The sequence below is a fragment of the Carya illinoinensis genome, chromosome 14, assembly GCF_018687715.1.
Source record: "Carya illinoinensis cultivar Pawnee chromosome 14, C.illinoinensisPawnee_v1, whole genome shotgun sequence".
Lineage (NCBI taxonomy): Eukaryota > Viridiplantae > Streptophyta > Magnoliopsida > Fagales > Juglandaceae > Carya > Carya illinoinensis.
Window position 1 is genome coordinate 9,657,224 of NC_056765.1, and position 15,265 is coordinate 9,672,488.

A 15,265-nucleotide genomic window follows, 5' to 3' on the forward strand; every position below is an offset into this window, starting at 1 on the left:
AAGGAAGATGACATATATTCGACCACTTATATAATTTTTTACGTAGTTTTATTTTAAATAATAAATATTTGTATAAAATAATTTATTAAAATAATAATATTTTATAAGAAAACTCTCAATTTAAAAAATATTTTTACTATAAAAAAATAAAAATTCTATTAGTAATTATTTTTAAGTACTTTCTATGTAATATTTTATTAATATGATTGACTGTATCATTTTTTTAATATAAATAATTTTTATGACTAATTACAAGAATAAAATATATAAAAAATACATAAAAAATAATTGTATATAATAAAATTCTTATAAAAATAATTGTGGATATATATTCGAAAGAAAAATGATGTATATTATGACTACCTAAACACCGCACGCTTTCTTAAAAAATTATTAAAAAGAGTGGCCTACTAGCATTATTAAAATTATTCGAAATGCGTTAATTTTCCAGAGAAACAAACAGGTGTCACGAAGTAAAACAGACTTTTTGTCATCAACGGTCAGCTCAAGATTCACTCTCGTTGTTCGCGCTTTTGAATTGAATGCCACCACGTGTATTCCGCCCAATCTTCCACCAAGTGTGCGGTGCCATGTCTACCACCTCTCCCTCCCTCCTATACGCACGCACTCTCTTTGGCTCCATTCCCATGTGATTGTAAATCACCTTTCGTTTCAATCCCTGTCTTCTTCCATCACTGATATTTTTCTTTTCTTTTCCTCCAAACGCTCCAAAACTTCTCCTTTCACTGTCTTTCTATCTCTCATTGTCCATTTCCCCTTTAATATCATAGTCTCATAGAACTTCGCATATTCTCTCTCGGGGACTATACCTGAAAAGAAGAAATATATTCCCCTCAAGTTGCTTCTCCTTTCTGATATTTTTCAGTTTACTGATCCGGAATCTCTCTCTCCCTGTGCTTTCATTCCAGACTATCTTCTTCTTTCGTTTTTTCGCAAGTGTAAGCGTTACAACTACAAGACTCAGTTCAGTGTGTTTCTTTACCTTTCTTTGATATTCGGTTGTCCTTCAATTGTTAGAAATCTTGTTTTACAGATTATAGGAGCGATTGTTAGACATGGCGGCTACCGCAGAAGTTAATGATTCCCCTGCTTATGACGTTTCTGCTAAAATCCCTGCCGTGGCGCATCCTCTAGCCGAGAAACCAGCTGAAATCGCGTCAAATATCAGTTACCACGCGAAGTTCAGCCCTCATTTCTCTCCTTTCAAATTCGAGCCGGAGCAAGCGTACCACGCGACGGCCGAGAGCGTTCGCGATCGTCTTGTACAAGTACGATTTATGAACCTCTGTGCTTCTATTATAGTTCGGGAGTTTTAATATCATGCTAATTTCCGAAATTGCATTCAAGTCTGCTTTCTTCGTGCACGTAGTGTTAGTTTTATAAATGTAATTTCGAACTCCCTTTTGTGAGAGCTTGTATAGGTGCTACCTCTGTTTGTGTTTTCATTTTCGCCTTTTGAGTATATCTTGATATCATATATAAATTCAAGCATTTAGTCTATATTAGCGTAGGAGAAACAACTCAAAACGAGCATGGAGACTCTGTTATGGATATTTCTGCATGACATGGTGCTTTTAGGTCTAGTCCGTAATCATTTGACTATTTCAATCGAATAGCTCAATATGTTTGCAAATTACAAAAATCTGAAAGTACTCTTGGTGAAGTTTTGACCTGTGCGTCGTGAATAAGCTCTTGGATTCTAATTGTATGTTGATGTCACGTTTATGTGTAAATTGTGATCTTATATTGTTAATGGGATAATACCATTGAAATTTGAAATTTCTAGAGTGAAATGAAGGAAGTTTGCAGCTGGTTTTGAGTTTAATCTAATGATTATGTCCATTTTCAGCACTAAGTATTGGGTTACTTTTATCTAGTAGTCCGCAAAAGCTGGACTAATGGTGTTTCTGTTCATTGTTAATCACTTTTACAGCAATGGAATGAGACCTACCGTCATTTTCACAAAGTTGATCCCAAACAAACATACTACTTATCAATGGAGTATCTCCAAGGACGAGCTTTGACTAATGCTATCGGGAATTTAAACATTCAAGATGCATATGGTGATGCTCTGAAAAAGTTGGGGCATGAACTTGAGGACATAGCTGAGCAGGTAGTTTCCCTTTTTCTCCAGTAATTAAGCTTCCAAAAACAAAAGAACATGTAAGACTTGTTTTATTGAGCCTCTTTCTATGCAGTCTGTTCAACAATATGAAGGATTTTACAATGAAACAGTTTTTTTTGGCAAATCTGTTCAGTAACACACTGAACACACCATTAATGTAGAAGCCTACCACTTCAGCTGAGATTAAAAAAGAATATGGTGTTTTGACTTATTTTTTAATAATTGTAATGGTTCATTGATTAGTAAGTTGCCGTATTCACACACTAGCTTATAAGTAGCAAAACACTTTCACAATTCTAGTTGGTAATGAGATGCAACTGGTCTTATCTGGTTGTGGATAATCCTTGGCACAAAAGATCAGTAATGTCACCCCTTTTTTCTAATTTTCTTGTGAATATGGAAGCCTTAGCATTCCACATAATTAAGATTTTCTCCTCTCATCAGAGAGGAAAGGAAATTAAAACGGGTTCCACTCTTCACAGAAAATGAAGTGGCACCAATACCCCGAGGGCATAATCAATAATCATAGAGCCTCATCCCAAACTTGTGGACGCCCAAAACATAAATCTGATTCCAGTAGTATGGTTTTATTTAGTTTTACATGCAATAGATATATGGTCATCAGAAATGAATCTCTGTAGGAGAAAGATGCAGCTCTAGGAAACGGTGGTCTTGGAAGGCTTGCTTCATGTTTTCTAGACTCAATGGCGACATTAAATTTGCCTGCATGGGGCTATGGTTTGAGGTACAAATATGGACTATTCAAGCAGCGGATCACCAAGGAGGGCCAAGTAGAAAGTGCCGAGGATTGGCTTGAGGTTTGATTTAACCTGCAAATTCTGTCAAATAGTTTGTAATTGGTGGAATGCTCATTACACTTTTTTTGGAAATTATGCAGAAGTTTAGTCCATGGGAAGTTGTTAGGCATGACATAGTCTATCCTGTCAGATTCTTTGGCCATGTTGAGGTTAATCCTGATGGATCGTAAGTTGGAGAATTAATTCTTAGTTAATATATATAAACACACATATATTCTAGTCTAGTTATGACGTTTTGTATGACCAAAAATCATACAGTAAGGATGGATTTATTTTCCAAATTCATGAAAATAAGAAAGCTTGAAAATTTCCAATCAAACATCTTCAAATCTCAAAAAAAGTTATATTTCAACTTTTCATCCAATCATTACTCAAACACAAAAATCAAAACAAATTTTACAAACACCAAAACAAAAACCACTGTTAAAAAAATTATATTCAAACAAATTTTCAATAATACCTATCCACTTTCACAAAACCCCATACAAAATTTTATTTTCAAAAGTATTTTTATTCAAATTGTTCTCTCTTTCTCAAAACCCAATAAACAATACATCTCAAAAATTCTCAAAATTCTTCGTAACCAAACATGAAAAAATAATAAACTAAGTTTACTGATGACATTTCTGTATATTACAGCCGAAAATGGGTATGTGGAGAGGTGGTGCAAGCTCTAGCTTACGATGTACCAATTCCAGGATACAAAACCAAGAACACTATTAGTCTTCGTCTCTGGGAAGCAAAAGCTTGTGCCGAAGATTTCAACCTATTCCAGTTTAATGATGGACAATATGAAGCTGCTGCACAGCTCCATTCTCAAGCTCAACAGGTTGGTATCAATTACTGTTTGTAATGAAAAATATAATTGCCCCACCAAAAGAAGAGACCATTGCACAACCGTACTGATTCCTGAATTGATGGGATAATTGATTAATAATTTTATTTTAATGAAAAGAGTTGTCTAGAAAGCACTTGTGGACCAAACCCTTGTAAAAAAGAGCAGGTGCCATTTAGTTTGTAAAAAATAAGTTTCATGCTGTAGTAAGCCTTTGCCTTTCTCCTTTTGCAGGAAGTTTTGGTTTTTTCTTTTTTATTAAATATATAATTATGACAAGATCTTGAATTGATTAATATGCTGGTTATTTAAGGATGCTATAGTTAGCACTCGTACATGTTTCTTTCTGTTGTCCTGAAATGGATTGGTGCTAAATTCTTTGTTTGCAGATTTGTGCTGTTCTGTATCCTGGGGATGCCACAGAAAATGGGAAGCTCTTACGGCTGAAGCAACAATTCTTTCTTTGTAGTGCATCACTTCAGGTTATCTAATTTCTTCTTTTTAAATCATTCTTTCTTCTAATCACTATAACTCGTTTCAACTGTGCTGACCTGACATGGTACCAAAAATCTAAAAAAGAATGAGATACTTATCCTGGTAACGTAATCAAGAAGTAAGAAGAAACCTTTATCTAAGGGAGAGATGCTTGGAAAAAAAAAACATACATCTGGGACAGAGATACAAACTCATATTATGTTGGTTATAGACTACAGTGCATCAAGATGTATACGATAACCTCTCTTAAACATAAAAAATCAATGGAGGCCAAAACATTTAAATTGTGATATCAGGGGATTCTACTCAGATGATGCAAATTTGTAGTGCATAATGGATGCCTTGAGCATTAACTCTCTGATGTCAGCAAGGGCAGCCTTCTAGTTGGAATTTTGGAAATTAGTTTTCCTTGTGTTCAGTGATAACTCTGTGCGGTTTTTAAGTCTTTGGCTCTAATATTTTGATGAATTTCAGGATATTATATTCAGATTTAAGGAGAGGAAACTAGGGAAGGGATCATGGCAATGGTCTGAGTTTCCTAGCAAGGTTGCAGTACAACTGAATGATACTCATCCTACACTTTCGATTCCAGAGCTGATGCGATTACTAATGGATCATGAAGGACTTGGATGGGATGAAGCTTGGGATGTCACAACAAGGTGCATTGTGCTTTATGTTTGTTAGAATGTTTTTAACTGGGGTTGTTGCAGCACAACCTTCTTTCTGATCCTTCAGCATGTTTGCAGTGCAGTTTTGTTTGTAGCTCAATTTTATGCATTAACTGATTGAAATGATTGAACCAGGACTATTGCCTACACCAATCACACAGTCCTTCCAGAAGCTCTTGAGAAATGGTCACTAGCTGTGATGCGGAAGCTTCTTCCTCGCCATATGGAGATCATAGAAGAAATTGATAAGAGAGTATATTGCTTACTTCCCCCCTACTGTCTGTTTCGCATATAACATTTGTATGTTGACTCCTGAATTCCAAATGCCATGCAGTTCATTGCAATGATACGTAAGACACGGACTGACCTTGAAAGTAGGCTTTCCAGTATTTGCATTGTGGATGATAATCCCCAAAAGCCAGTAGTGCGAATGGCAAATCTTTGTGTGGTTTCTGCACATACGGTAAGAGGTCCATTGTTGAGAATCTACAGAGTATATCCCATATTGTTGGCTATGGAATCTAGTCTTTGTGCTATTTATCTCATCTTTATTCCGTTGATCTTAATTCTTCTTTTGAAAATTTTGGTAAGTTATTGTTGGCTACCCCTCTGTAGGTAAACGGAGTTGCCCAGTTACATAGTGATATCTTGAAGTCTGAGTTATTTGCAGACTATGTTTCTATATGGCCAAAAAAGTTCCAAAATAAAACCAATGGCATTACTCCTCGTCGATGGCTTCGATTTTGCAGTCCTGAGCTCAGTAGCATAATAACCAAAAGGTTAAGATCTGAACAATGGGTCACTAACCTTGACCTACTTGCAGGTCTTCGACAGGTACATATAAAGAAATATTCCAAACATGGGAATATTTTTTTTCTTTTCTCTATTTTAGGACTGCCTCCTGTGGTATCAAATTTTCATCATTCATTACTGGTGCTATCTCCAATTAGTTTGCCGATGACGCGGACTTCCAAGCCGAATGGTTTGCTGCCAAGATGGCTAATAAGCAGCGTTTGGCACAGTATATAGAACGAGTAACAGGGGAGAGCATTGACCCTCATAGCTTATTTGACATACAAGTCAAGCGCATCCATGAATATAAAAGACAGCTTCTGAATATTCTGGGAGCAATTTATAGGTACAAGAAGTTAAAGGTAAAAAAGACATCCCACACACAATCATACTTGATTTTGCATTATTCTTGTACCACCTATGAGAACTTTCTTGAAACTGCATTCTTATAGGAGATGAGTGCCGAAGAGCGAAAGAACACAACTCCTCGCACCATCATGTTCGGGGGAAAGGCATTTGCAACATATACAAATGCTAAAAGAATAGTCAAGTTGGTTAATGATGTTGGTGCTGTTGTCAACAATGATCCTGATATAAATAGATATTTGAAGGTAATTTAATTCGATTTGACTTTCCATATAAAGTTATTATACCCATGCTGTTGACAAGGTTGGTTTGTAATAAGCAGCATCATGAACCCGTGTACATCAGGGCTGATTAATTATTACCTACTTTGATTAACTGTATATGCAGTTGTATGGTTCAGGACAAATGATTTTGGTTAAGTTCTTGGCATGCTATCTCTTCTTAATTCAGTATTATCAATCTTTCTTATTAGATTGCATTGCACGTTTTACATGTTCTGCATATGTGCTTATTGTTATCGAGGTTTATTATAGACTTGTCTGCTCATAACTGACATAAATATTGCAGGTAGTTTTTGTTCCAAATTACAATGTATCTGTAGCAGAGATACTTATTCCAGGAAGTGAGTTGTCACAGCATATTAGTACAGCAGGCATGGAGGCAAGCGGTACAAGCAACATGAAATTTGCACTCAATGGCTGTCTCATTATAGGTACTTTGGATGGAGCTAATGTAGAAATCAGAGAGGAAATTGGGGAGGAGAACTTTTTCCTCTTTGGTGCGACAGCAGATGAAGTTCCAAGGCTGCGTAAGGAAAGAGAGAATGGACTGGTATGAATTTTGCAATTTCCATATAATTGGTATAAATCAATTGTAATCTCTCCTTTTTTTTCTTTTTTTTTACTGGCACTAGTATTAGGGACAAAGTCCCGACTAATCCTGGAGGTACATAGGCTCTCGACAAAGAGTTTTCCAAAAGTACACCTCGGATAATTCAAGGGAAAATTCCCCTAGTCCGATGGCCAATTTTTATATCAGGAGAAGTAAATTATATAAAAGCTTCTCACTCCTATAGATTAATGAACATGCTTTTTTCCAACCAGAGAAATGGTACTAGTGCCACAGAGCTTGAATGGCTAAAAAACTTGCCAAAATCTAATTGATATAAATTGAAGCCTGTGGCTTAGTAAAGCCAACTTCTGGTATTCTGAGATCCATAAACATATAAATACCACAAAGAATTGCTAGTGACATGGTTTCGTTATTTCATGTGTTAGATATTAAATCTACACATGGTACTTCCATAAAGTGACCGTGATTAAAAACTAGTGCTTCTATTCCTATAGGTGTGCTAAAACTCTGTTAACTTGCTCCGTAAGTGTTGCCAAGCAACAATTAGAAACAGACTTATAAAACAGAAAAAGCTAGCATTTGCTTATCCTTATTCATTCTCATTAGTTAATGGTTTTTTCTTACTATCCCTCTCCCTACCTGTATTTAACATATAGGCTTACCAGTTTGCCGCCAATCCTTTTATCCGGATTGGCTCTTTTTGTCAATGACACAGTTCAAACCAGACCCCCGGTTTGAGGAGGCCAAGCACTTTATTAGGAGAGGAGCATTTGGAAGTTATGACTACAACCCACTCCTCGAGTCGCTAGAGGGAAATACCGGTTATGGTCGTGGTGATTATTTTCTTGTAGGTCACGACTTCCCAAGCTACATGGATGCTCAGGCAAGAGTAGACGAAGCTTACAAGTAAGATTTCAGCACCCCTCAGTCATAACATCACTATACATCCTACCTAGAATGAAACTTGGACTTGTTAATATGTAAGCTGCTAGTAAACAGCTCAAGCTTGGCTAGTTGGGCTGCTCCCTTCACCATCCTAAGTAAACCAGTCCCACCAAATAAATCAATCTCACCCTTATTACGAAACTACAGCCTCTGTATGGCTCGTTAAACTGACGACCTACCCTTTGTGTCTGTACTAAATGCAAAGCTCGATCCAATGTGCTGAACATATTAGTGTCTGTACTAATTATGAAAACCTAGCCCGAGCCTTTTTTTTTTTTTTCATTTGATTATTGCAAACGACAGTAATTTTGTTATCTAAGACCATTTCTGAACTTGTTAATGCCATTCAACTGAGCTGACCTGTAAATGTTAGTGTAACTTTGATCCTCATTCAGCACTGAACTTTGACATCTAGGTTGTAACAAATGCTACACAATCAATGTCTTTGGCTGCAGGGACAGGAAAAGGTGGCTAAAGATGTCTATACTTAGCACTGCAGGGAGTGGCAAATTCAGCAGCGACCGGACAATCGCTCAGTATGCCAAAGAAATATGGAACATTAAGGGATGCCCATTGCCATAAATAATTTCCTCGACGGTCCCATCTTGTTCCTGTCTTCATAATACAACGTAGCATGAGAAATAAGCAGCAACAGAAGGATTGGAAATAAAGAAGCACAAAATAAATAAAGGTCCCACATCTATCAACTATAGAGGCGAAGTCACTCAGGTGCTTGCTAATAAATTTCCACCACATGCTTGTTTTACTTAGAACGGGTATCCGAATACACCTAATTTCCTTTTATTTATTGAGAAACTGTGTTAGGGGTCTGTAATCTTATTTTGTTGACTAACTTCTTGTCCTTGTGAGTATGCTTGTATCCAAATGTCTCGTTTGGTTACAAACTTATGCATATCAAAAGTTTATCTCATTTCATTTAATTATTATAATATTTTTTAAATTTCTACTCAAAATACAATAAGCAATTCAAATTTTTTAAATTTATAAATAAAAATAATATTTTATTTAACTTTTAACTTTCTTTTCATCTTTATAACAAAACTAGGCCTGGTTTCACAAGAGGTGAAGAAAGGAAGGAGAAGACGAAATGCTGAGTGGCATGTTAAGACGCAGCCAATGTCACTTTTGATGGTCAGAGAGAAGAAAAGAGAGGTGGGGGGGCGGGGTGGCTGGCTGGCTGGCTGGCTTGCCTGGCCTGTGATTTTGAGGGGAGAGAGAGAGAGAGAGAGAGAGAGAGAGAGAGAGAGAGAGAGACGTGGACGCAACAGATGAAAAATGGGGAAATCGGAAAATCTAGGACTAGGTTAGGAAAATATAAAATAGAAAATTGACGTATCAAGATGTGCGGTTTAGCGGCGAATGAGTAGGACTCTCTTTTGAGATAGTGCTGCTCTGCTAACCCTCGCTACAACATCAATTTAAGGTAGAGGATAACAGTCATTTGTCACCTTACGATTATTTTACAATTATCGTTCGATTATATATTAAGTACACATCGAGTAATTTAAAAAAAAAAAAAAAAAAAAAAATCCCTCAGTTCAATAGCTGAAAAATTATTCACGCTCTAATAGAATTCAAAGCTCAATGTTGGAAGGAGCATACCAACTAAAGACCAGCCAACCTCTAGGGCTCGAGTGGAAGACAACAAAACCGGAGAAATCGGAGAAATCCATAATTATAATGCACAAATGCTGAGACAAGAAATAATACAACTCTTGAATATAGAATCACTCGCAACCGCAAGCCAAAAAAATATCTTTGTATCCTGGATGCGAGCAAGTTACAGTCAACTTTATGAGAATTACGTTTCATACTATCCCAAAGCTAAAAACAGTACAGGAAAAAATAGTTTCACTGCTGCGATGAACCTGGTGTTGAGGATCCCGATGGTCCAGACCCCGGAGGTGCAGATCCTGAAGGTCTGGACCCCTGTTGTGCAGATCCTGGTGGTGTAGAACCTGTGTGGACAGTGGATGCTGGCGGTGCAGACCCAGGGTGAGAAGCAGATGGTGCAGAATGCTGATAAGGTTGGTTTGCAGGTGGAGGCTGTGGAGGTGGCATTCCCGAATGATATGGTGGAGGGTATTGCTGATAAGGAGGCATTGGCTGCATATATCCATATGGGGGATAGAACTGCTGATGATATTGCCCATGTGGTGGCGGCATAGCTTGATAAGGATAATGCTGGGCTTGTTGCTGCTTCTCCGGACCAGATTTGTTCTCACCTGACCCTGAGGACCCATTAGAAGTACCCTCATGGGATGGAATAAGGGCGCCCATTCTTTGAGGATCCATTGATGGGTAAAAGGTTCTCTCCTGCTGAGGCGGAGGTGGTGGAATATTGAAGTAATGCATGGGTTGGTTTTGGGCCTGACTGCCAGGTGGCTGTAATTGACCCTGCTGCTGGGATATAATTGCCCGAGGCAACATCCCACTATGAGCCACTGCCGCCTGCTGCCTTGCTTCGTCTGCGCCTTCTGACTCTGGTTTTGGTGCTTGAGGTCTACCCCACATTAACTTCAGTCTCAGGCCTTTTATGACCAATTTGTTTGAGAGCTCTTCTGCAGCCTTCTCTGCGCCTTCTCTGGTTGTGTAGGTTACAAAAGCACAAGCTCGCTGCGGCACCATCCTTATGGATTCAATTTCACCATGAGCATAGAAGTTGTCCCTCAGATCCTGCTCGGTAACCCTTTCATTAAGCCCACCAACATAGAGAGTTTTAATGCTCTCATCCTCAGGAGCTTCCAGAGATGGCATCTCTCCTGCCTTGTTGAGTAGCTTCAGTGCAACCGGATCATTCACTCTGAATTTTTCAAAGATTGTGAAATATCAACAAACTTATGAAGCTTATGCATATCACATGCTCATGAGGAAAGATGTGTCTCTCTGCAACCGTGCACTTGTGCAAAGCATGCAAGTGACTTGAAATTGGTCTTTTGAAAATTGGGCACAACAGGGAATAGAGTAAAAAACATCCTACCTACTGGGCACAAAGAAGGTTGTATGACAGTTAAATTTGAGAAAATCAAATACAACCGACAAGAGAACATGGATAACCACACCACGGGGCGGGGAGAGAGAAATTGGGTGGGGGGGTCAGCTTAAATACACCAAGCAAGTGATTTTAGTAATATTCATGGGAGTGTAATCAATGTAAACAAAAAGTATACGAGATATACATCTAATCAGAAAATGAAAACAAGAATATTAAGCTTAAAGATGTCTGAATTTTTTTATAAGTAAAGCTTAAATATGCCTCATTATAATATAAGGATTAAATTCGCCTCATTATACCAAAAGGGGGAAGAAATTATAACAACTAGATATACCCGTAGTAACGATCTTTAATATTCTGCTGTGACAATTCCCCAGTTACAGGCATCTCATGTCGGTACGGGCACTCAGCACCTCGCGTGCATTCACCCCTTATGTAAAAACTGCAGACATGTGCTCTGTTTCTTTTGTAGTAAGGTGTTGTTCTTTGAAGCTTCAGAATGGTGTCATTTGGGCGAGCCTTTCCATATGATGATTCATAATCAATCCCTGCTCTGGCCTGCATAAAGTATGAACACTATGTCAATTTTTGGCCACAGGACAATGCAGACAATATGGCTTTATCATTCAACTTTCCAAAAGCTCTGGCATTCTACTAAAAGCAGGAGAGAGAGAGAGAGAGAGAGAGAGAGAGAGAGAGAGAGAGAGAGAGAGAGAGCATATACTTCATTTCGGGCTTTTGTCAAATGGAATGAAAATTTGAAGTCTCGTGTCAATACTATTATACTACCAGCTGCTTTTTTATAAGTAATTATACTAGTAATGATGATAAAATAAATAGAACGTATGATCAGGAAACAGATAAATAGGTATTAAGCGACCAAGGAGCTATAAATAAGAAAGCAGAAGGAATTTCCCAAAGTCTAAGCATCAAAGGAATGACAGTTATTACTAAGACAAAAGAAGAACTAGGTCATGGAGAAAGAAGATACACAATGGTACTAGGTAGAAGAACAAACTGCCAGCAACAGCATGCAAAAAGCAGAAGCAGGAGATGAAAATCAACTATTTGCATGTGTAAGAGTAATCTGGAAATATGAAAAGTCGTACCCGGCGGTCATGCTCCTCAGCAAAATACTCCCTATTAACATCACTCTTGGGAATGGCATCATTGGAACTGATGGAAAGAGCAGTGTCTCGGACCTGAACCGGCAAACCATATTCCAGATCCAGAAGGCAGACTTGGCAAACATTTTTCAACTTACTGCATGTCTGGCAAATCTCAGTTTTTTTAAATCTGGCATCACGACCAGGCCTCCACCTAAAAACCGTGAATGGCCGTGTACAAATCTTGCACTCCTTATCAAAGTCTGCTTTTGTCTGCATCCAGATAAGCAATTACCAACACTTAATAATAGTTGAAGGATGTTTCCAACTGTGTTTCAAAACTGAAGCCACCATTATGAAATCTATATATGCACAAAATTACACATAACCCGCTCAAACTACCACCCAATTAGAAATCACATGACCTAGGTGTCACAAAACCCTAGTGCTTGGTCACACAAGTGCTAGTGCCTCGAGTGGGTGGCCACATTCACATTCACCCTTGTAGGCTGGCTCCAACCATTGGGATCACCCCAAAAGGTGGCTGCATTTTTTTATTGTGTTCTTGTTATGTTTAATTAAATAACTTTTATTTCTATTATATTATCCTTTTTTCGAGTTTTTGAATTCAAAAGTACTTATGTCAAATTCTTTTCAGAAGGGAATGTACTGGTCATTTGTGGTGTGATTATGAAAATTGAAAGTTCGGATGGTTGATTGCAAATAGGTGGTATATTTTGGGGGGAGAGGTTATGTGGAGTATCCAATTTAAATTTTATGTGTTCTCAATTATTGTATGCCTCTTTCTTGACAACCTTCCCTACAATCTGGCTCGTGCTTGAACTGGAACAAATTTCTACAGCCTCTTACAGCATTTCTAAAAAGAGAGAATAACTACTGATTGTGGATAACTCCACCCAAAATTTTCCCATTTTATCCTATTGAATAATAAAACATGTCAAAGCTAAATGAGGTTACAATACACTTTCCATAAAATCTAACAATAAGAACAATGAACTATCAGATTGAAATGTGTTATTTTATTTTCACGCCATCTTACTTATTAGCACCAAAAAGGAATTCTAGAGCATCTAAATGTTCCTAGGCCATTCCTTACTAAAGTACAGTACCAAACACCAAGCATGTTCTAAATCTCAAAACAATTTCATACATATATGTTGTAAGCAACGTCTGAACTCACATAAGCGGGCGATATTGGATAGAAACACAAACAATAAAAAATCAACCATTTTAAGTTTCATGCTTTACAAATTACAAAAAATTTACTACCATCTGGATCACATGAACTATTTAACTGCAAATTCTTATAGCTTTTATATGGAAATCCAAAACTTAGGGTTTCCAATTTACAAATAAAACTCCTAAACACGGCTAAACAAAGTTAAAAAAAAATCATACCATTCGAACGTAGGGGTTGTCGCCGAGGCAGGACTCACAGATGATGGGAAAGTCGGAGCGTTCCCAGCCATCGGCCTCCAGATCTCTAAGCAATCTATGGGCCATGTTCGACTCGGTTCTGCCCTAGGTCAAAATAGCACCTCTTTCTCTGTCTTGGATTGGGGTCACTTTGCTCTCAGAGCTTCGATGCCTATGCAAAAAAACCCGAAGGACCCGAGAATAGACCCGTCCGTTAAAACTGGTTTGGATTACATTTCGGGTCGAACCCGCTAAAACTCGGTTTCAAACCAATCAACCCGACTAACAAGCAACACGTTTATAAACTCTTACTTGCAGATCAAACCCTCCCCATTCTCTTCGTCATCACCGATTCACCATCGCCTCCCATTCCTATTCTCTGAAATCTCACCTCAAGCCCTTCATTCAATACATGCAATAAGAAAAAAATAAGTGGAATACGAAATGGTTTTTGAAGCATAATGGTAACGATAGGCCGAAAGAAGTAAAAGGGAAGAATAGGGATCGATGGAGATACAAGAGAGATGATGATGATCACTAACCTGCGAGCAATCAGTTGACCTTGATCATCCGGGTTGGGTTGAGAAAGTAGTATCAGTATCGGTGACCGATCGATCGAGGAGATCAACAGATGATCAGTTGGAGACTCAATTTCAAACGTGAATCAGAATCCATGCATCATAATAATATTTATGGTGCTGCTGCTTGCTTTCGTGAATCAGATTTCTTTGCCCCGAAATGTTCGTGTCGGTTTACTGTTCCTAGTCGGTGGGTCGGGTCCTTGTTTTGAAGAAATTATGAAAGGATTTTATAAATAATAGTCACGTGGGGATAAACCTTCCGATAGTGATTATTATACGAAAATAATTTAAATGTTATGAAACTATCGAAAGGAGAGAGAGATAGAGCTCAGAAAAGTTATGAAACTTATGAATTTTTTAAAGAATTCAACGATATATATATAGGCGTACAAAGGTAACTATGCTAGCTTACTATGCTAGTACTATGCTAGCACTATGCACTATGCATGTGTCGGCCAACTTATTATGCTAGTAATATGCTAGTACTATGCACCATGCATTTGACGGCTAGCTCAAGGTGGTCATACAATTTATTTTACAACACTCCCCCTTTGGATGACCACATATAATGAATATGCCTCGTTAAAACCTTGCCAAGGAAAAATCATGTGGGAAAAAACCAATGGCGAAAGAAAAAGAGTACAATATTCATGTATACCGTAAAATGCTTTAAGATTGCCTCATTAAAACCTTGCAAAGGAAAATCCAGTGGGATAAAACCTTAGAGAAGGAAAAAGAGTACAATCAGTATAAGTCTTCAAGACATTACTACCCCTGAAAAGTGCATGATAAAAGGTCTTCAAGTCTCCGCATTCCAATGTTTTGCACAATCTTCTTAAATGTTGCAGTTGATAATGCTTTTGTGAATAAATCTGCCAGATTATCACTTGATCGTATCTGCTTGATTTTAATTTCACCTTTCTCTTGAAGTTCATGAGTATAAAAGAATTTAGGTGAAATATGTTTGGTTCTATCACCTTTGATATATCCTCCTCTAATTTGAGTAATACAAGCAGCATTATCTTCGTATAAAGTTGTTGGGCTATCATTAATCACTGGAAGACCACACTTTTCTTGAATATGTTGGATCATTGATCTTAGTCAAATACATTCTCGACTTGCTTCATGAATTGCAATGATCTCTGAGTGATTTGAAGAGGTAGCAGATAGTGTTTGTTTGACAGATCTCCATGATATAGCAGAATTTC

General features: G+C 37.7%; 2 protein-coding genes across 4 annotated transcripts; one reads left to right on the top strand and one right to left on the bottom strand.

The window, feature by feature from the left end:
• The first annotated feature begins 633 nt into the window (after positions 1-633).
• Positions 634-8,891, top strand: LOC122293386 (alpha-glucan phosphorylase, H isozyme-like). Of its 3 annotated transcripts, none has more exons than XM_043101941.1 (16): positions 638-953; positions 1,055-1,289; positions 1,955-2,134; positions 2,788-2,964; positions 3,045-3,130; positions 3,604-3,793; positions 4,189-4,281; positions 4,769-4,953; positions 5,098-5,215; positions 5,297-5,425; positions 5,578-5,796; positions 5,913-6,116; positions 6,207-6,365; positions 6,688-6,951; positions 7,688-7,878; positions 8,373-8,891. In XM_043101941.1, the coding sequence occupies exons 2-16, from the start codon at positions 1,077-1,079 to the stop codon at positions 8,497-8,499; spliced, it is 2,535 nt and encodes an 844-aa protein (XP_042957875.1). In that variant the 5' UTR covers positions 638-953; positions 1,055-1,076; the 3' UTR covers positions 8,500-8,891. The 3 variants fall into 3 exon arrangements, with proteins under 3 accessions (XP_042957876.1, XP_042957875.1, XP_042957874.1); XM_043101940.1 differs by having other exon boundaries at positions 639-959; XM_043101942.1 differs by lacking the exon at positions 7,688-7,878 and having other exon boundaries at positions 634-959; positions 8,373-8,612.
• Positions 8,892-9,597: 706 nt separating this feature from the next.
• Positions 9,598-14,260, bottom strand: LOC122293387 (zinc finger CCCH domain-containing protein 40-like). The gene is made up of 6 exons (XM_043101943.1): positions 14,019-14,260; positions 13,789-13,875; positions 13,459-13,648; positions 12,043-12,312; positions 11,268-11,491; positions 9,598-10,741 (listed from the first exon to the last, which is right to left on the bottom strand). The coding sequence occupies exons 3-6, from the start codon at positions 13,561-13,563 to the stop codon at positions 9,790-9,792; spliced, it is 1,551 nt and encodes a 516-aa protein (XP_042957877.1). The 5' UTR covers positions 13,564-13,648; positions 13,789-13,875; positions 14,019-14,260; the 3' UTR covers positions 9,598-9,789.
• Between the last annotated feature and the right edge of the window lie 1,005 nt (positions 14,261-15,265).